Source organism: Diplotaxodon limnothrissa, linkage group LG22 (assembly GCF_057381915.1).
Source record: "Diplotaxodon limnothrissa isolate DT_005_m linkage group LG22, D_limnothrissa_male_GT1.1, whole genome shotgun sequence".
Classification (NCBI taxonomy): domain Eukaryota; kingdom Metazoa; phylum Chordata; class Actinopteri; order Cichliformes; family Cichlidae; genus Diplotaxodon; species Diplotaxodon limnothrissa.
The window spans coordinates 9,323,645-9,347,603 of NC_140616.1; the positions used below are offsets into that span (position 1 = coordinate 9,323,645).

At 40.1% G+C, this 23,959-nt stretch overlaps 2 protein-coding genes and 1 pseudogene across 4 annotated transcripts in view; 1 reads left to right on the forward strand and 2 right to left on the reverse strand.

Moving 5' to 3' along the window:
* LOC146609401 (interferon-induced very large GTPase 1-like) lies at positions 1-9,725 on the reverse strand. Its single transcript, XM_085345793.1, has 4 exons — positions 9,512-9,725; positions 5,181-5,218; positions 1,581-5,064; positions 1-1,241 (listed from the first exon to the last, which is right to left on the reverse strand). The coding sequence occupies exons 2-4, from the start codon at positions 5,199-5,201 to the stop codon at positions 1-3; spliced, it is 4,746 nt and encodes a 1,581-aa protein (XP_085201919.1). The 5' UTR covers positions 5,202-5,218; positions 9,512-9,725.
* On the forward strand, positions 6,773-10,817 carry LOC146609402 (phytanoyl-CoA dioxygenase, peroxisomal pseudogene; annotated as a pseudogene).
* Positions 9,581-23,959, reverse strand: part of eya3 (EYA transcriptional coactivator and phosphatase 3) — a 19,738-nt gene continuing 5,359 nt past the window's right edge. Inside the window, exons 7-20 of one of the 3 annotated variants that reach the window (XR_014905049.1) lie at positions 22,409-22,518; positions 22,010-22,147; positions 21,745-21,830; positions 19,571-19,748; positions 18,592-18,761; positions 18,231-18,314; positions 18,040-18,129; positions 17,542-17,600; positions 17,289-17,449; positions 16,794-16,908; positions 16,421-16,542; positions 16,208-16,308; positions 13,205-15,319; positions 9,581-9,600 (exon numbers count right to left, since the gene is read on the reverse strand). Coding sequence is in view for 2 of the 3 variants with exons in the window: in XM_085345794.1 (XP_085201920.1) it covers positions 15,239-15,319; positions 16,208-16,308; positions 16,421-16,542; positions 16,794-16,908; positions 17,289-17,449; positions 17,542-17,600; positions 18,040-18,129; positions 18,231-18,314; positions 18,592-18,761; positions 19,571-19,748; positions 21,745-21,830; positions 22,010-22,147; positions 22,409-22,518 (1,495 nt within the window). In the remaining variant the exon portion in view is untranslated. Of the gene's footprint in view, positions 9,601-11,543; positions 15,320-16,207; positions 16,309-16,420; positions 16,543-16,793; positions 16,909-17,288; positions 17,450-17,541; positions 17,601-18,039; positions 18,130-18,230; positions 18,315-18,591; positions 18,762-19,570; positions 19,749-21,744; positions 21,831-22,009; positions 22,148-22,408; positions 22,519-23,959 lie in introns of those variants that run through there. The other 2 variants (XM_085345794.1, XM_085345795.1) reach the window with 2 other exon arrangements.

Below are 23,959 nucleotides of genomic sequence, written 5' to 3' on the forward strand. Positions count from 1 at the left end.
TTAAAACATTTCATCCAGACTTTTAATGGCTTCATCTTTAGATATTTTTTTCCATTGATCTGGAATAGCTCCTCTGCCCTGGAACTTTTTCTCATAGTGCTTTTCCAGTTGTGTTTTAAATTGACAAACAAACCATTTCCAATATGCCAGTTTAGACCCACCAGGTGTGATTCTCCAGGTATCATACGGTGGACCAGCAGTTTTGTACTGTTTGTAGGGAATGGCTTTCTCTGAGCTATTGTAAAAACATCCTTCACTTGTAACAATTGTTGTGCAGACAGTGACGCTGAGCTCTTTAGTTTTTCTATAGTAATATCCCTTTATCCCACCAGGTCGATGAAAAGGAGTGCTGTGGTCATCAGGACTGTGATCTTTCATGGTGTTGGTACAAACAGCTGCACAGAATGGACACGTTACCCAGCAGCAGTTACAAAGCTGATCTATGAGGATTTCTTCAGGCTTCTGCCTGGATTCCTTCAGCTTATCCAGGGAGAGGCTGCTCATCTTCTCAGTGATGGATGTAAATCCTTTCTGTATCTCTTCCATGAGAAAGTGAAAATCTTTTATGTCGCTGAAGTTTTCAGAATAAATGTTGTCAAATGTCAGCTCATCCTTTAGGATGTTAGAAAATTCATTCAGCCACATATCTGTGTCTCCCTTTTGAGTATGGACTTTTTGTGTTGCAGTAAATAAAGCCTGACTCACAGTTGTTTTGATGTCATCAACATTTTTCTTGAGTATATTCACAGCTTCATCTTTGTGATCTCTGAAGATGTGCTTCTCAACTTCTGCTTTAATGAAAGCTTCCATTTGTTTCCTTGGATTTGTGATGTAAGTGATGAAATCATAAAAGTTTTCTTTCTCAGCGAGTGACTTCAACACATGTTTCTCCAAGTTCAGTCTGTTCCCATTGAATGCTGGGAAATTACACCTCATCCTTCCAGCGAGATCAATGGCAGTCTTGTTACAAACAGCCTCAACAGTGGAAGCTTTCAACTTTTCACAGACCAGTTCTTCAAGTACAACAGAAGATGAGTTTTCTTCACAAAAGCTTCTAAAAACTGTGTAATACTGTGTTTTCTTGCTTTCCAAATAGGTGATTGGATCATTGCTCATTTTAAATTTATTGTGTGACTCTAGAAGCCAACTTTCTGCCCTGCAGAACACATGAAGCAAGAGATCAACTCTAAACTCCTTGTTTAAAGTGTAATTCTTCTCTGACAGATATTTCTGAACTTTTTCTGTCACATGGGGCGATCGTGGCTCAAGAGTTGGGAGTTCGCCTTGTAATCGGAAGGTTGCTGGTTCGAGCCCCGGCTTGGACAGTCTTGGTCGTTGTGTCCTTGGGCAAGACACTTCACCCGTTGCCTACTGGTGGTGGTCAGAGGGCCCGGTGGCGCCAGTGTCCGGCAGCCTCGCCTCTGTCAGTGCGCCCCAGGGTGGCTGTGGCTACAATGTAGCTTGCCATCACCAGTGTGTGAATGTATGTGTGAATGGGTGGATGACTGGATGTGTAAAGCGCTTTGGGGTCCTTAGGGACTAGTAAAGCGCTATATAAATACAGGCCATTTACCATTTACCATTTACATGATTGGCCACTTCATGCAAATAAGTTGTTGAGTAGCCTCTTGTAACTACAGGTTTGCTTTGGATTGCATGAAGTGACTCTTTTTCAGCTTGGACAATGAGCGATCTGATCTGTTGTTGTTCTTCATGGGACAAAGGGTGTCTTGAAATACGATTTTGTATAAAACCAATCAACTGATTACTACTTGTCATCATATAAACTGAATAATCACCAACGTCTGATATTTTCTTGTATCTCTCACTTTTTTTACAATCATCTATGAGAGTTGGCTCAAAACCAAGTTCTTGAAGGATAATTAACTGATCTTGTTTTAAGTTAATTTCTTCAACAGGTTTTATATCTGCTGTTAATTCAGTAACCCAGCCGCTCCAAACAGAGCTGAACTGTCGTTGAAGCTCTTCTTCATCTTTAGCCTTATCCTTCAGTTTCTGAGCGAGCTCTTTGCTCTTCTGTAGCAGTTTGTTCTCAAACTCTGATTTTTTCTCATCCAGTATTTTACAAGCTTTCTTCTGCTGGATAACGCCGTCCAGTTTTCTTTTCACTTTGTTCACCTGTTCATCATGAAAGTCTTTCATTTTGATTTCAAATCGCCCTCTCCACTGAGCCAAGATCTCTTTCTCTCTGTCATCTTCAAAGTACTTTGTCATTTCTTTTCTGACTTCTTCATATGCTTTGTTAAAAAAAAGATTTCGCTTAAGGTTAAAAAAATAAGACCGTTCAACCTCATGAAGTTTTCCATTTTCAATTCTGTTATGAAGTTGGCTTTCAATGGTCAACATGTTTTCCCTCAGGGTCCAGGTCCAGCTCCCATACTGGACTTCCAGTTTTCTGTACACTGCAATTTCATGTGTGTTTTTAAAACTGAAAACAAAACTTTCATTCAGCAGTGCAGTCCACAGGTCCTTGATGTTTGTTTTGAACTGTGAGAGAGTGATCCCAGCAGACTTTGAAGCTTTAGAGAGGATGGTGTTCTTCACTTCCTGGATGCTCTCACTGTAACCTGGATTTGGAGGAGCCATGGGTGGACTGCCCTCCCACAGCTGAGCACAGTATTTCACATCTTTCTGAACATCAAATTCAATGACATCACTGAAGCACTCTGCATTACAGCCTTCCTCTTTGGCTGCTAGTTTGGCCATCTGGTCCAGTTTTTCCTGCAGGCGTCTCTTTTCATCCATGTTTTTCTCTGCTGCTGCAACATCTGTGACATTCCGGTGAACAAACACACAACTGGGAGAAAGTTTAACTCCCTTCATCCTCATGAAAGCCTGAACAACAATCTGCAGAATGTCCTGCATCTCAGACAGATTCTCTCCAAAGATGTTGATCAGTGTCAGGTTTCCAAGACCAACAACAAATGTTGCCAGTTCATTGTCATGATGAAGAGTGTTGTTACCTTCTAACTCAAGAGCACGCAGTCCTTCAGTGTCCACCACTAGAACATAGTCAAACTTCAAGTCTTTCTTCATCTCCTCTGATACTTTGAGCAGCTGCATGAAGGCACCTTTGGTGCACCTGCCAGCACTCACTGCAAACTGCAGCCCAAACATGGTGTTCAGCATTGTTGATTTTCCACTGCTTTGTAGGCCCAAAACTGACAACACAAAAACTCTCTGATCCCCCAGTTTGTTGATGACTTCTTCTAAAAGACTGGAGATCCATGTTAGAGGCACATGACCTGCATCACCATCCATCAGCTCCATCGAGTGTCCTGATATCATCAGCTGTGCAGCCAGCTCAGGGTATTTAGACCAGTCAGTGTTTCTGCTCTCTCTTTGTGTTGTTTTATGGGCTTCATAGATCTGTCCCATTTCTCTGAAGATGTGCTCCAAACCAAAAGTTGCAGACTGAAGTTTTTTTGATATGTTTTCAAGTTCAGTTTGTTTCCTTGATAACCCATTTGATTTGTCCTGTTTGTTCTTCAAAGCCAAGACCTCAGACCACTTTTCATCATAGCTTTTGAGAATTGAAGAAACATCATCTGTGGAGAGGGCATCTATGAAGATCTGAATCCATTTTAGGAAATACTCTCTGTCTGTTTCTGGCAATGATGAGAGACTTCCAGTGAACAACTGCATCAGTTTACTGCAGGAAGCAGCACATTGTATCTGACGTATTCTCATCAGTTTATCTTCCTTGTCACTTTTCTCCATTTCAATGTCTCCTCTGAGATGAAACAGTTCTCTGTGTATTTTGCTCCACTGATGCCACAGTTTGCCTTGACAAGTGAGAAATTCATCTTTGATCTTTGAGACATCCATGTTATCCTTTTTAAGCAGATTGATTATTTTCATAGCAGCAGATTTCCCTCTTTGACAGGCTGAGTCAGTTTCATCCACTTTGATTCCAGAGAGCTCAGCCATGGTTTCAAGCTGGAAGGATGGTTTCAAGATGGGACCATCAACAGAAGACAAAACTTCTCTGATGATCCTTTTCAAGTGTTCAGATACATCTGAGTGGTTTCTGTCTTTGAGGCCCATTATATACTTTCCATTTTTTGTCTTAACAGCATCACAGCTGCCATCAACAGTGAGACAAATGAGAGGCTTATGAGACTTAAAAACACAAGATATGAGTGATTGAATTTCTTCATTGCTTTGCAGAGATGCCACGAGAAAAATATTGATGGAGGATTTTTCAATCAGTATGTCACGCTGTTTTTCAGTCAATAGAGCATCACCATGGAGATTACAAAAGGCAATGCAGTCATTGAAGGCATCATTGGGTTTTCCAGCAGGGCAGTACCAGGCAATCTCTGCCACACCATCCATCAGATAGCGAGACTTGGTGCTTCCTGGGCAGTTTCTGTGGAAGAAGGTGTCATGACGGTTGTTGATCAAAGTGTTCATCAGCTGAGATTTAGACACTGACAAAGAACCCAGACGGAAAAATGACACCAAGGGTGTTTCAGCTTTGTAGACTGGAACATTCTTCATGGTGACAATCTTTGAATCACACCGAGTTACCTTCCAGGTTTTTGTTATTTCTCTGAAAGTCCACAGAGGAAACTGAATCTCCTTTGTAACTGGGTCAGGAACAAGCAAAGGTAAGGCATACTGACACTGAGAGAGCTTTGTAATCATCATCTGTTTCAGAAAGCTGTCTGAGCAGTGAAATACTGCCATCTGAATGTCCATTGGATGCACAGAAGTCTGCTCTTTCTTATGTGTGTCCACACTGCTGCTCACAAAAACATCCCAGTCACTGGAGGAGGCTTTGAACGACACCTTGGTCTTATAGCTTGATCTTACAGAAATATATCTGGCCCTGTAGTCCAACATTATCAGCCTATGGAGGAAAGTGTGAGCTAGATCTTTCTCAGGTTCTACATGGTGCTGTTTTACCGGTGGACCTATTTGAAGAAAATCTGCTGGTGACAACTTTTGTTTAATTTTGCCTTGAAGATGAAGTCTGTTAAGCAATGTCTCGGTTTCTATTTGACATGACTTGTTCTGACTGTCTTCTTCCATCACTGGCTGTAATAAATAAGCAAATAAAAACACATCATACGTTCAGAAATGACAGTGTCAAAGAATGAGACTATTCTTAAATATTCTTTAAGCTCTTGTGACAAATATTTGGGCTCTCCCACCTTCTCTGTGTTTCCACTCATGTTCTCATCTGAGATGCCTGCAACATAAAAAATGAACCAGTAAGTGAGATCTACATGGCTGGATTAAATCAATAGTATGATAAAATGAAAATTATCAGTGCATCAAATCGAAACTGAACCATTGTTTAAATAGTAACTGCTGCTGTGCCATAGATGTAAATGCCCACATCCTCCTAAAATTAAATTTAGTGCTTATTACTTCTGCTGCTGTGTGATACTGCAGGCATGTATAAAAGTGAAAGACTGAATGTAACAGCCTGCTCTGTGGAAGAAACTGGGCATCATTAGACCTATTTAGGTTTCTGCAAAACATCTGGCCACTTTCTGCAATGCCTGAACCTTTACTGTGAAATTCAGATGTTAATCTATGACCATTATTGTTTATGTCAAATTAATAGCGGTATTTTCACAAATATGCAAATATTTTTGTGATATAATATAAGAGCAGCTTAAGAGGTCAAAACAGATGTGAAAGTAAATTTTTGATGCTGGAGAGCTGTATGTGCGCACAACTACAGATAATGGTCAAGCCAACCTGTCCTAATTCAAACCAAGCTTCAGGATTTTGGGGGGGATTTTCCAAAATAGCCATCAATAACCACAGAGTGGTTACCGGATAGAAAATTTCAAGTGAATAGCAGCTCTCTCTGAGAAAATGCTTTGTTAATGCTAGAAGACAGACAAGAATGACTAGATTGCATCAAGCTCATAGGAACGCAACAGTAAATAAAATAACTACTTGTTCCAATAAATGTATGCAAAAAATCATCTGTGCGTGCACAATATAGGCTTACTATGTTACGCCCTGGCTCTGCTAGGTGACAGGGGAGGTAACATAAATAAGCCCAGAGACAGGAGGGTCAAATTTTAAAAAAACCCACAAGGTTTATTATCACAACTGAAAACCCTCAGTGAAACGACTCACAAGGCAATTTAAGCAACAAAAAAACAACTCTCATACATTCAAATAACAAAAGAAAACTAACCATAAGGGCAGCAACTCAAAAAAAGAGGCTCAAAGGCAGAGGCACAGCCTACACAGTCTGTTCAAATCAAAGAGTCCCCCACAAGTGAATAATCCTCAGCCTTTTGTACTCGCAGGCAAACGCAGGCAGCCGCGTCATTGGTCCGCTGCGCCCGAGGATCCTGCAGCAGCCAATGGTGTGTGGAATGGCACACACCGATCTGCATGCAGTTGGGCCAGCCAATCACCTGTGAGCCCTGGCACACTTGAATTTCCACACAGGAAGGCAGGCCCAATTGAGGCCACTGACCAATAGAAGAAAATTATTGGCTGGTCTGACGAGTCTCATAACTCAACTCAACAGTCCTTCAGCCAACAAAGCTGTCCTTGAAGGATAGGGTCAGAGAAACAAAACAGTCCCGTTATCAGGGACAAGAATTTGCTGTTCCGGAGCCACATGACTGAGGGAGATCATTGTTTGGATTAATGTGAACAACTGCACCAATGTCCATCACTGGTCACCAGGTCTATCTAGTTCCCGTTGCAAAGCCGTGAGCTTCTTCAAGATCTTCCCATATGTCGTTCAATAAACATAGTCTGAGTACTCATGGCTTACCCATCGTCAATCATGTCGGCCAGCATAGTGGGGGGTTTGAACTAGTTTGAACAGCTGTAACTGCTTTCTTTGTTCTTCTAAGCTAGGTCCGAGCCAGCTCCAATCAGCCAGAACTCAAATCAAACTTATTTCTTGAATATTTTCACTGTGTTCAAATGGCCTCCACAATTGCCAGATCTCAATGCAGCAGAGCCTCTTTGGGACATGATGGTTATCATCTCATTTGCAATGACAAATCTGCAGCAACTCTGCAAAGGTTTCATGTGAATATGGACTAAATTCTCCAGTGTGGGAATTTACGCACAGTCGTAAATTCCCACAGTGTGCACTATGTGCTTCGAATATTGTGTGTAGTTTTTGTTTCATACAGTTGTCAGTCAGGCATCTAACTATGAAACAAATTACACTCCAAAAGACCCCGGGCTTCTGAAAAAACAACCCGGGCTTAAGCCCAGTAAGCCACCCCCCCGCTCCGCCACTGATGATAAACCCCAAATTGGTCCTGATGTAGTAATCTGTAAGTGACAATAATGCATGGAATAAAATGAAGTGCTGTTTAAATGGGTTACCACTCCATGAAGTGTAAAGCACTTTGAGTTCTCAATAAAACAATAAGTGTTTTATAAATACCAGTACTCCAGCTTTGTTCCCATGTTTAAAGAATGGAAAACCTAGCATTTGGTCATGTCCATGAATTCAAGACTTCAGGCTGTCATTGTCAGCAAAGTTTTCAACCAAGTGTTATAAATGAACATTTAATTTTCAGTTATTTAATTTGTCCAATTACCCCAAAATGAAGGGATTGTGTTAAAAACACTTTAGGTCCTCACATTTTTATGTAATCTTTACATACAACCCACTAAATTAAAGCTGGAAGTCTGCACATCAACTGAGTTGTTTCTTTCAAATTCATTGTGGTAATGTACAGAACTGAAATTAGAAAACAGTTGTCTCTGTCCAAATATTTATGGACCCAACTGTATTTTCTTTTATCTTTAGAATTATAATTATTCTTAATGTTCTCATCTGTAAGTTAGAGTTAGAGTTTACCAACTTAACTGTAACTCAATAAGTTGAATGACCAAACTTTTGAGTCAGCATTGAAATGAAAATAAGTGCAAAAAACGTTAATTTTTTCCCCAGAACTATGCAGTCACCACATGTGCAACAACAAATTGAAGAACTACACTGAATGTATGATTCTTTGTCCTCATTAACTTTGATGTAGGAAGAAACAGATTTCAGATAACGAGTATCAAATTATTATTTTAATATTATTATTATTACTACTGCTAGTAGTAGTAGTATTATATTTAATTTATAATAATATGGACACACACACACACACACACACATCTGACTTAAATCAGGTGGCAACATAAGAAAAGGGTAGTGAAACAAATCAGAAGAGTGGAGCAAAAAGAGTATGATCATGTTATCACCGAGACCAAGCAGCTGGGAAATCTGGCTCAAAGGGTGACTGTAAAAAGGAATTGTAGCCTGAAATAGAAGTCTCAGTGCACCACCAACAAAATAATTTTCCCTATTCTGCAAAGCAAAAATCAAGGGGGGAAAAATTACTTGCTCGAGACTCTGTTCTTAGAAATGTGGATTTAGAGACATCAGGGACCAAAAATGTTTGTATTCCAGGGGCCAGAGCAGGCGACACTGAAACTGCTGGCTAAAGGTAAACAAAATTCATACTGAATTAGTATGTGACTTTGCTAAAAAAAAAAAAATTAATTAATTAATTAATTAATAAAAATTAAATAAATTAATAAAAAATGTAAGACTCTGGAGTTTTCTCTGGTCCCCTCCACAATCTGGCCTTGACAGACATGCTTATTTGTGTGTACTGAAAACACAGTGAGGAATCTTGGAGTCATTTTTCAACTCATAATGAGAGGAGAGTTTTCTCTCAATCTATTGCATGATTAAAGGACATTTCTGCTTAAATTCAACAAGCTCAATGCAACATGACAACAGCATATCAAAAATTCATTAAAAATCATCCTTGATAGTTGAGGTCAAAATCTCAATGGATTGATTGTTTTGTTCACCTACTCTACATGCCTGTAAAATTTCACCTGAAGCCGCTCAGATAAATAAAATTAAACAAGTATAATATTCATTATATTTAAAGAGTTAGATAACAGTTATCCTCAAATTCAGCAAAGTTAATGGAACATGATAACGCCATATTAAAAATTGTTAAAGTAGAATCAGGAAAAAAAATAAATTGAATGTTAAATGTATTAAAAATCATCCTTGATAGTTGATATGGAATTCGCAACAAACATGTCGGCCGACAGTTAAGTGGAGAGAGAGAGAGGGGGGAGCATGCAGCAAAGGGACACAGATCAGACTCGAAACCAGGCCAGTGCTTTTTAACAAAACGAAACAACATGAAAAAAATCAATAGATATCGGAAATCTTAGTATAGTTTGAGATGAAACTCGGCACAGATTTAGAGTAGGCGAGTCGAAGGAGGAATCTGAAGGAGAAGAGCTACCGGAAAAGAGCGCAAAAAATATGTAAGCGTCGGCTGGCTTCACCGCAGTAAATGGATCACTCGAACGCGATTTTTCACGGCATGAAGCCATAGTGCTACTCGCTGATCGTCACTCCTCTTTAAGCCTGTAACAGCTCTTGTACGGGCCTTTTATGATCGTACAGTGACAAGCACTGTTTTAGAGGCAAACAAGAAAAAATTATATTCAACATACATACCTGTCTCTTGTTCCTGGTTTGTGCAGCTCGGTTTAGTTTCGATTTCTAAGGGAAGTTGTCAGCGGAGATAAAAGAAAGTTCCTGTCAACCTATAAAACAATCGGGGGGGGGGATTACATTAGGAAGACGATGCATGTATACAGTGGCTTGCAAAAGTTAAACTTTTCCGCATTTTGTCACATTACAGCCACAAACAGGAATCAATTTTATTGGAATTCCACGTGAAAGACCAACACAAAGTGGTGCACACGTGAGAAGTGGAACGAAAATCATACATGATTCCAAACATTTTTTTACAAATTAATAAATGAAAAGTGGGGTGTGCGTAATTATTCAGCCTCCTTTGGTCTCACCACACGCACTCTGGTTTTCCTTCATGCACACTTCCTATAATTTATAATCTTTCTGCTATTTGCACATTTTTACTGTAAATTTCTAAGTTAAATCTGTAAATTTTGTAATAACCTATAAATTGTAAATACTGTAAAACCACTGTCATGTAATGGTCAGGCATTGCACAGCCACAAGCATTTCACTTCATGTCATACTGTGTATGGTTGTGTGTGTGTGACAAATAAAATTTGAATTTGAAATCAGAAAGCTGTCTCTGAACTGCAGGACTTGCAGGAGGATCATGACCTCTTCCGGTACGGTTCTTTACCAGCAATCCCTAACTACAGTATGTACTTAGGGATCGCTGGTAAATTGAGTGTTTCACTGGACAGAATATCATGGCTATGCACACGACGCTGATCAACAAACCTCCTGATGCAAGTAAGAAGACGTCCTGTCATCCATTTCATCAGGATCTGAATTACTTCCTCTTTTGACCATGTGATGGGATTGTATGGACAGCTATGGAGACAGTGAACAGGCAGAATATCTGCCTGGTCGTCCTGCCATGATCACACAATGGCATGCTGCAGGAACATGACTATCCTGAGTTGGAGGGCTGAGTGAACAAGATGTACCATGGAGTCCGAGACTATGACCCACAGTATCCCAGGGTGCACCTAGAAATGGAATAGGGTGACACAGTCTTCTTCCACCCACTGCTCATCCACGGCCCTGATATGAACCAGACACCGGGCTTCTCCTGGCCATGGTCATCTCCTGTTAGTATGCCAGCAGTAATTGCTATTATATTGATGTGAAAGGAAACACACAGGAAAACATAGAGAAAGAGGTGAAGGAGATTGTAGCGTGGAAGTATGCTGTTAGTGATGAAGTCACTTTCAAAGACACACGGGCCATTCTGGTTCGTCTGGTGCAGGGAGAGAAGGTTTCAATATCAAGACACTGCTGAAGGGTGATGAATCTGAGCTGAAACTTCACTATATCAATGCAGCGGCTAAATGAGAAGCAACAGGCTTGCAACACTGCAACAAAGTGTTGGGGGGGTTTTCTGCTGAGTGCTGTGCAAGGGTTGAAAAACACTTATCTAATTTTTTCCAAACACTGTCACTAATTTTCTTTCACCAAAATGCACTGGATTAGTCTGTGTATAATTCTGACATTTAACAGTGTTTTACAGCACAGAGATCCATTTAAAATCCATCTGTAAAGTTGTTTAGCCAAGCGGAGAAAAAAGAAGACACAAATGGGCAAATTTAAGTAATGGATTTTTGCAAGTTGATACATCCTCTATCTGCTGGTGGTACATACCGTGCATCATGGAATTATAAGGGAACCTGGCCATGAAACTGATCTTCAGTCAATGATTCAACTTGTAAAACTGAATCTGAAGTTCTGAAAATCTGCACTTCAATCAGATGTTGCTGGAATGAAAATCCACTGTGTTGGTGTAAAGAAGCAAAACTAGAAAAACTGCATCTTTGTCCAAAGAATTATGGGCCAAACTGTAGTATTTATTTTAAATTTCAGGTAAGCATTTCTTGGGCCTGTGTGGACACAAGTGAGCAATGGCTGGTACAGCTATATTAATCTTGTAATAGAGAAACCAAAAAGACTACTTCCCATTCTCATTAGAAAACCAACTACACCGGAATCTAACTTTAAGGTTATATTTAATCTAAATATGTTATTTCTACTACTATAATCTACTGTCCTCTGGTCTATATCTGCAGATACATTTCTTTTTAATTTTCCCCCATTTTGAATAAAATAAAACACACAAACTTGAGTCTGAAACCTTTAAAATGTATTTACATTATATTGTCTTACACAGGAAAACCTTACAGGGCTGTTGGGAGGAAATAGTGATTACTGTCATTAAATAATTAGCATTGATTATTATGATAGTGTTGAGTTTCAGGCTCTCTATGTGACTGCAAACAGCCTCACATGTCTGAAAATGAGATGAAATATATATAAAATAAACAGCAATATTTGGCATAAAAAAAAGAAAATCTAAGATTATAGTCCCTTAAACATTTCATGGTCATTATGTACGGCCACGATAATATACTTCAAAACAGGCGTGACATGCAGACAAAGTAAAGAAATAAACATTCAATAAGCTGAACAGATGCAAAGGTCTCAGTTTTCTGTTTGAGGACTGCTCGTTCTCCCTTGGATTCACTAAGGTAGTAACTGAACAACAGAACGAGCACGCTTTGTTACAGCTGCTTTCACCTTCTGACCTGCCATAAAAAACAAAAACACCAAACATCGGGGATTGTGATTGTCTAAGTGATGCTAAATGTTTCACAGCAAAAGAAAAAAAATTCTCCTCGTCAAAAGGAGGAAAACATCTGAACGCCGGACTTTAAATTTCTTTAAACACTGAGCCGCAGTGCATGTGGAGTTTTCTACCAGACCTTTCAGTTGCAGTGCAGACAGAACAATCAAGTCAAAAAAGTCAAACTCAGTAACAAAAGAAAATCTCGACAGTACTTAAAAAGTATTGAGATAAAAATAAAGTAAAATAACACTTTGGATAATAACAATGCAGAGATACGTGTATCAGACATAAAAAGATATTTCCCTTTGAGATCAAGCAGACAGATGATGGTTAAAGGCACAATATAAATATGCACACGGGACACAAACAAAACGACACACAAATACACATTCTTAACGGTCAAGCTGCATGTGTGTGAAAATCTTCTTCAGGCTCAGTTATTGTTCAGTCTTAATCTCATTCAGACTGGGGAAGGTCCATCCCTCTGCGCTCCTCGCCGTCTACATAACAAAACAAACCCCTCGAAATACAGTTAATGAGCAAAGTAGAAGTTTATTGCACTGTCATCCTTTATTTTTGATTCCCTCCTATATGATTTAGAAAGACTTTGGGTTGTTGTGAGGCTGAGTGACGATAACTCAAAGTAACTGAGGAGGTGTGTAAAGCCATGTCTCGTCTACTTCTTTTTTTCCCCCTTTATTATAATAATATCTGGGTCTTAGGCTGCCTTCTGTACCACTTTCTGACATTCACAGACAAAATTAAGACTGCATCTAATTATTAATCATCTTCCTAATTAGTAATTTGATGCACATCATATCTACGACTCCAATAAGACCACTAGAGCCTCAAAAAGCCAAAAATATGCTGCAAGTTTTCTGGTACTTTGAAAAACAATGAAAAAATACTTTTATGAAAGAAAAGAAAAAAAAACAGAAAGAAAGAAAATCAACAAACAACAACGACGATGAAAGAAAAACAACACTCCAGAATATTTTATGCTTTCATCTGAAAGTCAGCAAGTTTCCCAGATTATAAGAATAACTCACTGTGATGATCTCTGAAGAACAAAGTCTCATGATCGAGGACTTTGATTAATCCATGTGTGAGAAACTCAGCCATCAAGTCTACACATGAACCCTGGACTATGTCCTCCCTGCACACCAGGAAGTAATCTGCTTCAGACGTGTTCTCATTTGTGGGAATATGTTCGGTTGAAGTTTGCGTGCAGAAAGCAGAGCAAACAAAGCTCCTCCGTTCTCGTGTATTTGTTTTAGAGAGGCGCAGGTTATTGACCCCAATGGACCGAATCAGACAAGGAAACGTCAAAAACATTTCAGGGCTACGGCACATGTATGAAAGCGTCTGGTTTAGTCTCATATGTCCCCGCTGGGTCGTCTCAGTAATCCAGCCATGGATGCTCATATTTTCCTACTCAAACACTCTGAAAACATACTTGGGTTACTTGGGTCATTGAAGAAATAAAAACGCTACATGATCTTCAGCTGTGTAACATTTCTCTAAAACCACAGATGGGCTCAGCTTTTCTTTAAATAGGAGGAAATTGAAAAGAAGACTTCTACTTTGTGATTAGCTTATGAGCAAAAAATAAACTCCCATTAATCGGGTGTTCACTTGTACTAGAACAATTTTGGAAAGACCAAACCAGCACACTTTAACCAGGCATCAACAGATCCATATCACAGTGAAATGAATATGACAGTGCGGACCTTTGAATCACGGTTTCGTTCTGGTTACAGATTTGTCACTCCACCTCTCTTCTGGGAATTCAAGGACACTTGGGACTGCGCTCTGAGGAGCCCAAAGGACACAAAGAGTGTTGATTATCATTGGCATAGGGTGGAAAAAATGTTTTCAAGTCCAAATATATTCAAAACATCACCAGTCATGACAAAACTTCAGCTTTCAGCTTCAATTAAAGAAGCTCTTTACAGCCACAAGAGGAAAAAGGATAACTACACCAACGTCAGATATTTAAGTCTCACGTGGATGTAGTTCTACGTATGTAGTCCAGCCCTGGAGTGTAATTGGAGGCTATTATATTATTTATTCTTTATCATTTATTAAACTTTTATTACTTATTTTTGCAGTATTCTGTTAAGTCACATATTTGTTTTCTTGCCTTATAAAACATCAAATGAAGCCACGAGTCTGAAAACCACACAATGGGGGAAAAATAATAATAATAAAATTGTGATCCTTCTGCCCAGTCATCCATGAAACTGATGATGCTCTGTACATGTTTTCCCACACTTATTACCACTTCCTGCAGTTTGCATCTCTTATCCTTAGCACATGCTCGGTGACCACGGATCACACACAGTGGAGAGGTCAGAACTGATGGTGCTGACTGATGGTGTGGTTTGGTCTTGTCGTGACAGTCAGAGATTAATGGCCCCTGCTGCCCTCCATCACTGAGTACCTTTTGTTTAATAACGGTCTGGCTACATAAGAGGCAACACATAAAAGTGGGATTAATTGATACTTGATGACTGTCAGGAACATAATGAAAAACATAAAGGCAAAATGATGCTTTCAAGTCACCCTGGAAAGAGATTTTTCAAAATAAAACGCTATGACAACCTCCACAGACAAAGCCACCAACAAACAACGTCTCCTTAGCCGTTTAAACTCAGTGAGAGTTGAGGGATGGTGTTCGCTGCAGGACTTTTGGATGTTTATGTGAAAATGAAAGCCAAAAACCGTGAAGAAGCTGGATAATAGAAGTCATCCCTTCCGTGTCCAAATCAGTGCCAGTTTCAGCCGCAGTGAGCTTAGCTGCCGTAGAGGAGGGGGTGCTGGGCGAGAGGAACCTTACTTCTGATGACTGACGCGTCCAGTTTGTTTCTCGCAGGCGGCTCCGACCCAAAGTCCGCCTCAAAGCGTTCACCAACACACAGCCAGTTGCAAGTCGTCAGACAGCGAGAGCAGATTTCTAACAGGTGAGTGTGGATTGTTGGGCTTGTGGAGAATTTTTCCACACACACAGTTTCACTCCACAAGTCACCAGTACGACGACAACATTTTTCCCTTTGAGTGCATAACATTCAACAGCATCCTCGTTACAAGAAGTCCAGTTCCAGCGCTTGGTGAAGGGACACGAGGTCGCCGTGACTGGAGATCCGCCAGAAAGGCATGTTGTGCTGCAGAGGGAAGGAGACAAAAAATTAGGCACAAGAAAGCAGAGTGTGTAATTGTAAAGAGCACAGCCTGACAAAGTGTTTTGTCCATGTGAGGGTCTCCCGTCTACATATGGCAACTTTATTTAGTTTAATTGTAGAAAAATCAGGGTTCCGGGGGAAGGGGGGGGGGGGGGGGGTGTCACTAAACTTTTAAGCCAGACCGCTCCAACAGATTGTGCAAACATGCAAAGGAATATTTAATGCTTGACTAATTAAACATCTCTTAAATCCACTTTACTGCAGACAGTTTTCATGCAAGAGAATCCCTGGATTTATAATCACTTCCTAAAAATACATGGAAGAGAAAACAACTTCCTGGCTCTTATTTTGAAAGTTCACTCGTTGTCAACCAGCTTCCCCTGTCCTTCTCATCTTATATGTTTTTTCCTGACAGGTTAACTTTGTACCATTCAGGTACTTTCTCAGAGAGGATCTAGGATGAATCTGCTCTGGAGATTCAAGTCAGTCTAAACAGTAACTTCAGCAGGTGGAACAATGGCTCATTTATCTTTTTTGTTTATTGGTTATAAACCATCTTCTTTCATGCCAGACTGTAAATAACTGTTCAAGTCAATGTCATCCAGGATCAGATTCTCCTAGTAAACCATGCCTTGTTTCTTTTTCCTGGTACATGATCTCGTGATCAGGAAGAAAAAAGACAACAAAAACCATGTGTAACGTGTACCTGCATCTTTTTTCCTAAAAATCTGAAATTCTGCCTGTCCACACAAAAACACAATCGAATTGTTCCATTAAAATGGGTCAAAAATCATAAAATGCTGCAGATCATCCAATTTGAAATGAAATAGTTTAAGAAAAAAAAAAAAAAAGGCAAAAATGGAGTTTTACCTGTTTTGCTGCAAATTCCTCATCTCGGCCGTCACCGATCACCACATAAGTCACTTTTTTCCCAAAGCGAGAGACGATCCTCTCAAAGCAGCTCTCTTTTCCTACATGACAGGAAACCGCAGGGAAAAGGAAAATAAAGAATCACATAAAGATATAAACAGATCTTTTTTTTTTTTTTAAATTTGACACAGAGTAATCGGGTTGCATATGTACCTATTTTTGTGGCACTGTAGATGTTTTCGATGGGGAAGACGTCTCCCAGGCCGTAGAGCAGCACTTTGGCCAGAGCTGGAACCAGCTGAGTCGTGGTGACCAACACGTTCATACACTTCCCCCTGTTGGTGGGTGTCACACACACACAGATTTATAACATCGTCATCCAATTCAACTGTACTTGATTTGATTTATACAGCACCAAATCACAACAACAGTTGCCACAAGGCAGTTTGAATTGTAAGATAAAGACCCTACAATAACTCAGGGTTAAGGGTGAATCCCAAAGATGCAAATAAAATATTTTAACAAGGAGTAACTAATCTACGACATACTACCTACGAGCTAAAACAATAACCTGAGGTGCTCAAACCTGGACTGGATGAGCAGCAGAGACTTGAGCGCAGTGCTGAGCCAGGAGTCTGTAACATTCTCGATCTCGGACTGAAGCCTCAACAGCAGCTCCCTCTTCATGGGATTCAACAGGCCTGGAACACCAAAAAAAACCTGAAGCAGACGTCTAAGCTTAGCCTTTGAGCCTCTTCACTGCAAGCTCTAAACTCCGTTAGGAGCAACACTGAAATGCACGCTTTTTACAAAATGCTTACAATGATCCACCTACTGTGGCTCAAACTCCAAAGTCTGAGTGCAGCTCACCTCCTTAACAGTTTGCTGTTTGTTTTTGGCTGCTGTACTAAAACATTTATTTGTGTAACAAGAGCAGGAAAACAAAGAGCTTAAGCTCCAGTCACTGCTGGTTTCTGGAAGCTGGGAAGAAAAGTCTGGTGTTTTAATGTGAGAATGTATTTTTCCTTCATCTGAGCTGCTGTCACTTAAGCCTTCACAGGACGGTGCTTTGCAAACTCACCCCCGACATTTCCTTTGTAAGTATTGTAGATCTCTTTTAGCCGGCGGTAGCGAAAGGCCAGTTTACGCATCCACTCCACCCCTCCCTGAACTCCTGTGGTGGTTCCTGATGCAGCTCCACCGCTGGGGCCGTTAAATCCATCCGCCATGAAGTTGTAGTTGCTGAAGCAAAGACAAACTACCTGTGATTACTCAGAACGACACAAAGCATTTTGTAGTGTCTGGGTTAGTTAGCGGGGCAGCGTGTAACACACCTCAGGTCCTGTCCATTGTCATCAGACGCCACATCCTCAACATGGACTTGATCACACTCCTGGAAGAAAACACAAGTAGAGGGATTGTTTTCCTCGTTTTGTTAGGGACTAATTAAATATGAAACTAAAACATGTATGACAAGTAATTGTGGGGCTTTTTGAACACCTTCAACCTGTTAAAACTGAAGGAGGTGGAACCAGAAAAAACACTCACCAGTTACCTGATTATTATTCACATGTATAATAAGATGCCTTTTGATTGGTTGTAAGGTTAGAAGTGCAACATGTCAGGAAACAGCGCCGCATTTGTTAGTTTAATGCAGTTCAACCGGTTTTTGACAGTCAGCCTATTGTCTATCTGCCTTCTTCTGTCTGACATACAACTCAGTGAGTTTGTAAAAAATTAAATCTGGAATTCTGGTTTGTACCAGCTGCTGTGAACAAGCAAAAGCTGCTCATCTCTCATATTCACTCCAGTCTAAACAAACGTCACTGTACCTCGAGGTCATTGAAGAAAAGATGGGTGTCTGCCAGCTCAAAGATCAGCTCCTCCATCTGCAAGCCCAAGTTCAACACAGTCGCCGGGTCCTGAACAAAATAAAACAGACCCACAATAAGCATGTTACACAATTCAATAGGTCTAATTTTTGCATTGTAAGCTCAAAGGATTCATCTTTGGAAAAACCAACCTTGCCAAACTTCTGAGCATACGAGCCGGTGAGCAAAGAGTGGAATATAATGATGGTTTCATCCAGATCCCATAAAAAAATGCGCTGAAACACAAAAGAACAAGATTACCTGTTGGACTGCACTCCATATTACAGTGAACATTTTCCTGCTCCTCTAACTTTCCCATTATATTTCAAGAAGCATGAAAAAAAAAAAAAAAACCATAAACATAACTTGGGCTTGGACTTGACACAGAAATGATTCAGTTCCTGTAATAGTTAATTAATATATCTATCATTGTAAGGATTTCACAAATGTCAAAACAAACTTACTGCTATTAATTATATCCACTACTGTTTAATAAGTAAATTAAATGGTTACCTCCAGGTCACTCTCAGCAGGTGGAGAGTTATCAGACTTCTTGCCCTTCCCTTTGGCTTTGCCCACCGAGTTCCTGCGGCCGACCTCGTCCTGATCTCGAGCTCCAGCGGGCACTGCCACAGCTGTAGGAAGAGCCGCACAAACAGGCAGGTTTTCTGGTGGGGACGCATCTAAAACGAGACCAAGAACATGAGCGTGGCAGCCAGCATAAAAAACAACCTTTAAACAAGAGAGCAGTTGAAAGAAGATTCTCATTTTAGTTATTTAGATTTTCCATTTAAATTCTTTTTGAATTCCACAGCACATTATGGGACTAAAAAGGAGAATTGGCTGCAGACTTTTTCACTTGTTTACTGAGGTGCAGATCCAGAATATTAGCTGCTCTCTTCACACTTCAGTGTAACCTGGTCTAAAGCTGACAGTTTAATGTCTGATCCAACAACTTTAGATCTTAAATTTCTCATCTGCATCTCTGAAATGTCTGGAGCTGTTCAGGGCTGCAGTGGATATCTAAAAAGAGCTCCAGACAGAAAACAAAAACCAGAAGAGTTCTGTTATAAGTTCCTCCAGGATGTAGAACAAATTGCATCTTGAAAATGAAATTTTAGCCAAGTGCACAGGAGAACTGATAAAAAATAAATAAAATAAAAAGTACACTATACTTCATCCTAACTGTTTAACTAGTTTGTTAAATATTTCTACACAATAACACAAGCACCTTAACAGTGTGTGCAGTATTCAGTTAGTTATTTTTCAGGTTTTTATTTATGTAAAGTTAACTTACAGAAAGACAATACCATGAGACGTTTTGGTTTAAGTATTCTTACTGTGCTTTTTCCTGATTTAAATGTAGGTACAGCAATGTGTGTTAATGTTACACAGCTATTTACCATGTGCTGTAGAACAAAGTGCTGACAGTTATTTAAGGTAAAGAAACCAAAAGCAGAAAAAAGGTAAAAGATAATGAAAAACCAAAAACCTCTAGGAGGCAGTCCAGCAGAGGCGGCCTCCTCTGATTTCACTGCTGAATATCCAGCAACACCTGCTCCACCACTGTGGTCATCACTGTTAGGTAGCCCAGCAGGCACGTAGCTGGGAGGAAGAGTGTAGTACTGAGAGAACTGACTCTGTCCCAGAGAGTTATAGCTGCTAAAATCCTGTTGAAAAGTGAAACAACAAACAAACGTGATCAGCAGAATGAAAGGACTCCACGCAGGGCTGAGTAACAATACGTGGGAACAATCTCATCTTTTCAAGTTCTAATTAGAGCAGGGCGATATGGCCAAAAATATTTATCACGATATATATTTGAAAATTTGCGATAACGATATAACTGACGATATAATTGATGCAAGACAAAATACAACTCCACAACATTACTAGCGCAAAAAGACAACCTTCCATTTATTTTCACTTAAACAAGAAGCTGGTTTTTATGTACATTAAAGCTTTATAAAAATGTAACAGTGCAAATGCAAATTCCTTGCTGAAAGTTTAACCAAAAGGCATTTCCAGTAGAAATGGGCTGACATATCCTGAGCATAACCATGTATAATATCCACTGAAGTTAAAAAGAGGTGCTTTGCAACATTAAACTGCAGTGTGCAGTAGGTATTTTTCGGACCATAAGGTGCACGGGATTATAAGGCACATTAAGCGAAACAAAGCAGTCAGATAAATCAAACTTTATTCAACTCATTCTTCTTGCTTCCTCCACTTCTGTGCCATTGATTCATTAATGTTGAATTCTCTGGCAGCTGCTCTATTCCCATGTTGTTGCAGTATATTAATGACTAACCTCATATTGTGGATGGATTATCTCAGTTGTTCTCCTGACTGAAGTTTGGTCCATTTACAGCATCCTGCCATGCGATTGCATTTGTCTCTAACTATCAGGAACGTTAACTTTTATAAGTGGAAAAGTGTTAGTGTTCGTCCTCCAGCTTCACTGTTTATGTTATGCTAACATAGCTGTGTCGCTAGCGATCACGTAGCACATCATTATATACCAGCTAGCCCAACTTCAGTAACCCTACAAACGTCACTGCAGTTTAGTTTCCTGTCTTCATTTATGTTGGAAGTGATAGCAGAGCTGTACGTTTGAATTTTTTCAGAAATCTCTCAGTCAGAACATGCAATATCATGCTTGGGTAACTAGCGAAACTAGCGAGCTAACTTCCGCTAGCTTCCTGCTAACTTCTAACTCCGTTAAATGTAATAAATTTTGTTTTCATGGATGCCTGGAAGTTAAACTTCATAGTTACACCTGGTAAAGCAGCAATGCTGATCGTTTTATTAAAGATGAAAGAATTTAGACAGTTTTTAACTCTCAGTGATGCTGCAGTGTTCGTTTGACCTGAAGTGTACGGAGTTTAGGACCCAGATTATTCCCAGATTTAAGAGCATCTTAGTCCGACAAATACGACGGCCGCTTGCATGTTCTGCAAAAAAATGTGCTTTGTCGTGTATCTGACGGACAAACACCAAACCAGTTCCACATCACTGAAGTTGCACCATTTTTACAAACCAATTCTGGTTCTTTTGTTTCACTCAACAACCGGCCATGTGCGTATGAAAACAAAGGCACTGCGCATGCGCGTTTTACTCATATTCTATCGCGATATTTCATTTTCCTATCGTTGCCTAACATTATACCGGTATTACCGTGAACGGTATAATATGGCCCAGCCCTAGTTCTAATATCACTGAACATAACACAAACTCAGGTTCTGTGTCAGACAGTAAGATGAACCCTCTGTGATCAAAACTTGATCCCAAAAGCATTCACTTCCAGTGGATTTCTGCCCTCACTCAAAGACAAAAATACTGAAGTTTGAGCTGAACTTTTGCTCACATTACAAATGCTTTTAATATCCTTTTATAGATCACTATGTCTAGCATTCTAATCTCCAACCACAGCACACAATAAACATGTTGAGCACACACATACAAGACTTCTGCATTCCTTGCTTGAGATTTGCACCATATTAACACTTTGCTTGCATACATTCATAGCTTGAAAGGAATTTTTTCCTTTGAATTTTTGGTCATTTTAAAGGCAATTTTCCACTCCCACGGTGCACCAACCGCTCTTAAAAACACACACAAAGATAATTTTATTCTTCATCTTACTGGAGAATCACTGATTCTCACCTGATGGGCCACCGCCGAGGCGGTTGTAGTCGCGGCTGTAGCTGAAGGGATGTTGGAATACACACTGGATGTTGTGAAGCTTGAGCCTAGAGAAAGAAACATTCGCATTAAAAGAGATGCAAAGACTAAAATATAAAAATAAAAATACTTCTACATGATGTTATAATGGCAAGAGAGGAAATCAGAGCTGTGCCGCTGCAGGTTCTCCTTTACTGTGTTCTTCAGGTATTTGCAGACAGTGAGACAGAGTGAGATGGCAGCTTGCCTTGGCTGGGGTATGAGTAGTGCAGCTGGCCTGGCTGGGTTGAGGTATATGTGGAGCTGAAACTGAGAAACCCAGGCTGGCCACCAGAGGGCGCATCAGGCAGCCCTGTCTCTGTTTTTATGCCTGGCCACATAGCACCTGAAGATGAAAGAGAGCAATGGAAGCTGAAGATGAAGAGGCAGCAGGGGAGAAAGTGGGTCACTGAAGATGCAGCAAAGTTAGTAAACTGGGTACTCCCGTCAAGATTTGTGTTTGTGTGTAAAAGCAGGGTTTAAAAGCAGACTGGTTCAGCGCCAAAGCACAGTGAGGCTTTAAAAGCAAAGTCATGAAGTGTGATGCTTGGATTTTAGAGAGCAGACTGTCCTTAAAAAGGGTCGTCCAAAAAGAGCAGGCACTAACCAAAAGGTGGGAGACCGTAGGTCTGGCCTGTTTGGGGGAAGGATGAGTACACAGTGGACTGGGCCAGAGGAGGAAACGCCACCTGACTGGTGTATGACGTTACTGCTGGGCTGAAAGAGAGAGAGAGAATGACTACCTATAACAAAAGTGAGTACACCTGTAGCAGGTGCATTTTATAAAACAAAAGAGCCAGGCTTTGTCTTGATGTAAGAAAAAAAACAAACAAACAAAAAACACACACACACAAAGAGTTGGATTTTTCATCACCACATTTACATACAAACACCTACTTTATCACTTTTACATTCGTAAAAGCACATTAGTAATCTAACCTGGTGGTCTGACAAACCTGCAACGTGGTGAGAGTAGAAGCTGCTGTACAAAAGGAGAAAACTGCAGCCATCAATAAAAGTCTTCTTTGGAACATCTCAAAAAAATTAAAATGAGGTCCAAACGTTGCAGGTAAAGTCAGGATGCCAGGTACGTACGTTCTGGCGACGCATAGCGTTTTTTTTAAAAGCCGAGAAATGCACCGTATTGATAGCTTGCTGCAAGACCTCACACCGAGCACATCTACTGCGGGTGTGGTGCCTGTTATCGGTCCCGGAGTTAGCAACATCCCCCAAGAACCCGAAGAGGAGAGTCCTGGCCCCTAGGCCTGCCAGTGTAGCAGAAATGATGACGAATGATTATGGCAGCAGCAGCCGTTCTTGTCTGCGCGAGTAACTTAATGTTGTTCGTGTGTAATTTACGTTGAGTAGGCTAACCACGTTATTAAATTACGGTAATGCACGTAAGGTGAACTAGCAAACACCGTCGTAGTTACATGCGGCTGTCTTCTTGTTTGATAGAGTGATACCATATATGCCCTATAGCTACAGAAAAGGCTAACACTGTTATCTTTTTACAAAAAAACCCGCTAAACATGAGAGGTTTTAGGACAAAGTTCGTTTTTTCCATTGTTTAAGCACCGGTTCCAACCAAAGGAGGTATGTTGTATCAACAGAAAAGGCTAACTTGGTTATCATTTTGCAGGAAAAAAGACACTGCTAAAAAAAACAAAAAAAAACATAAGAGGTTTTTGGACGAAGTTTGTGTTCTCCACTCTTTAAGTACCGGCACCGTTTCAAAAGTACCAGTTTGGCACCGGTATCGGATAAAACCTAAACGATACCCATCCCTAGATAATCGTTCAGTAAAATTTAGTTCAGTAAAACAAAACTTGCCTGATGAGACTTTGTATCAGTGAGACTGCGAGTCAACCACTTTCCAAAAATTCTGTTTTTATTGTAATACCTGTACTGATTTTTCTAAATATAACCAAATAAAAATAAAACCTAATCAGAAAATACAAAACTATAATAACTGTCTCAAACAGATCTATACATTTACCCCACAATGATCTTCTGACAAGTTAATAACTGAGTGGAAACTGATTAGTATGCTTTGTTTGAAAACTTATTGCATATGTGAGTGAGAATGTTCCATTTTTCTCTCTATAAATCTAAAGTGATTCATAAAGTTTAATGTCTCACTTCCATGCAGCATACT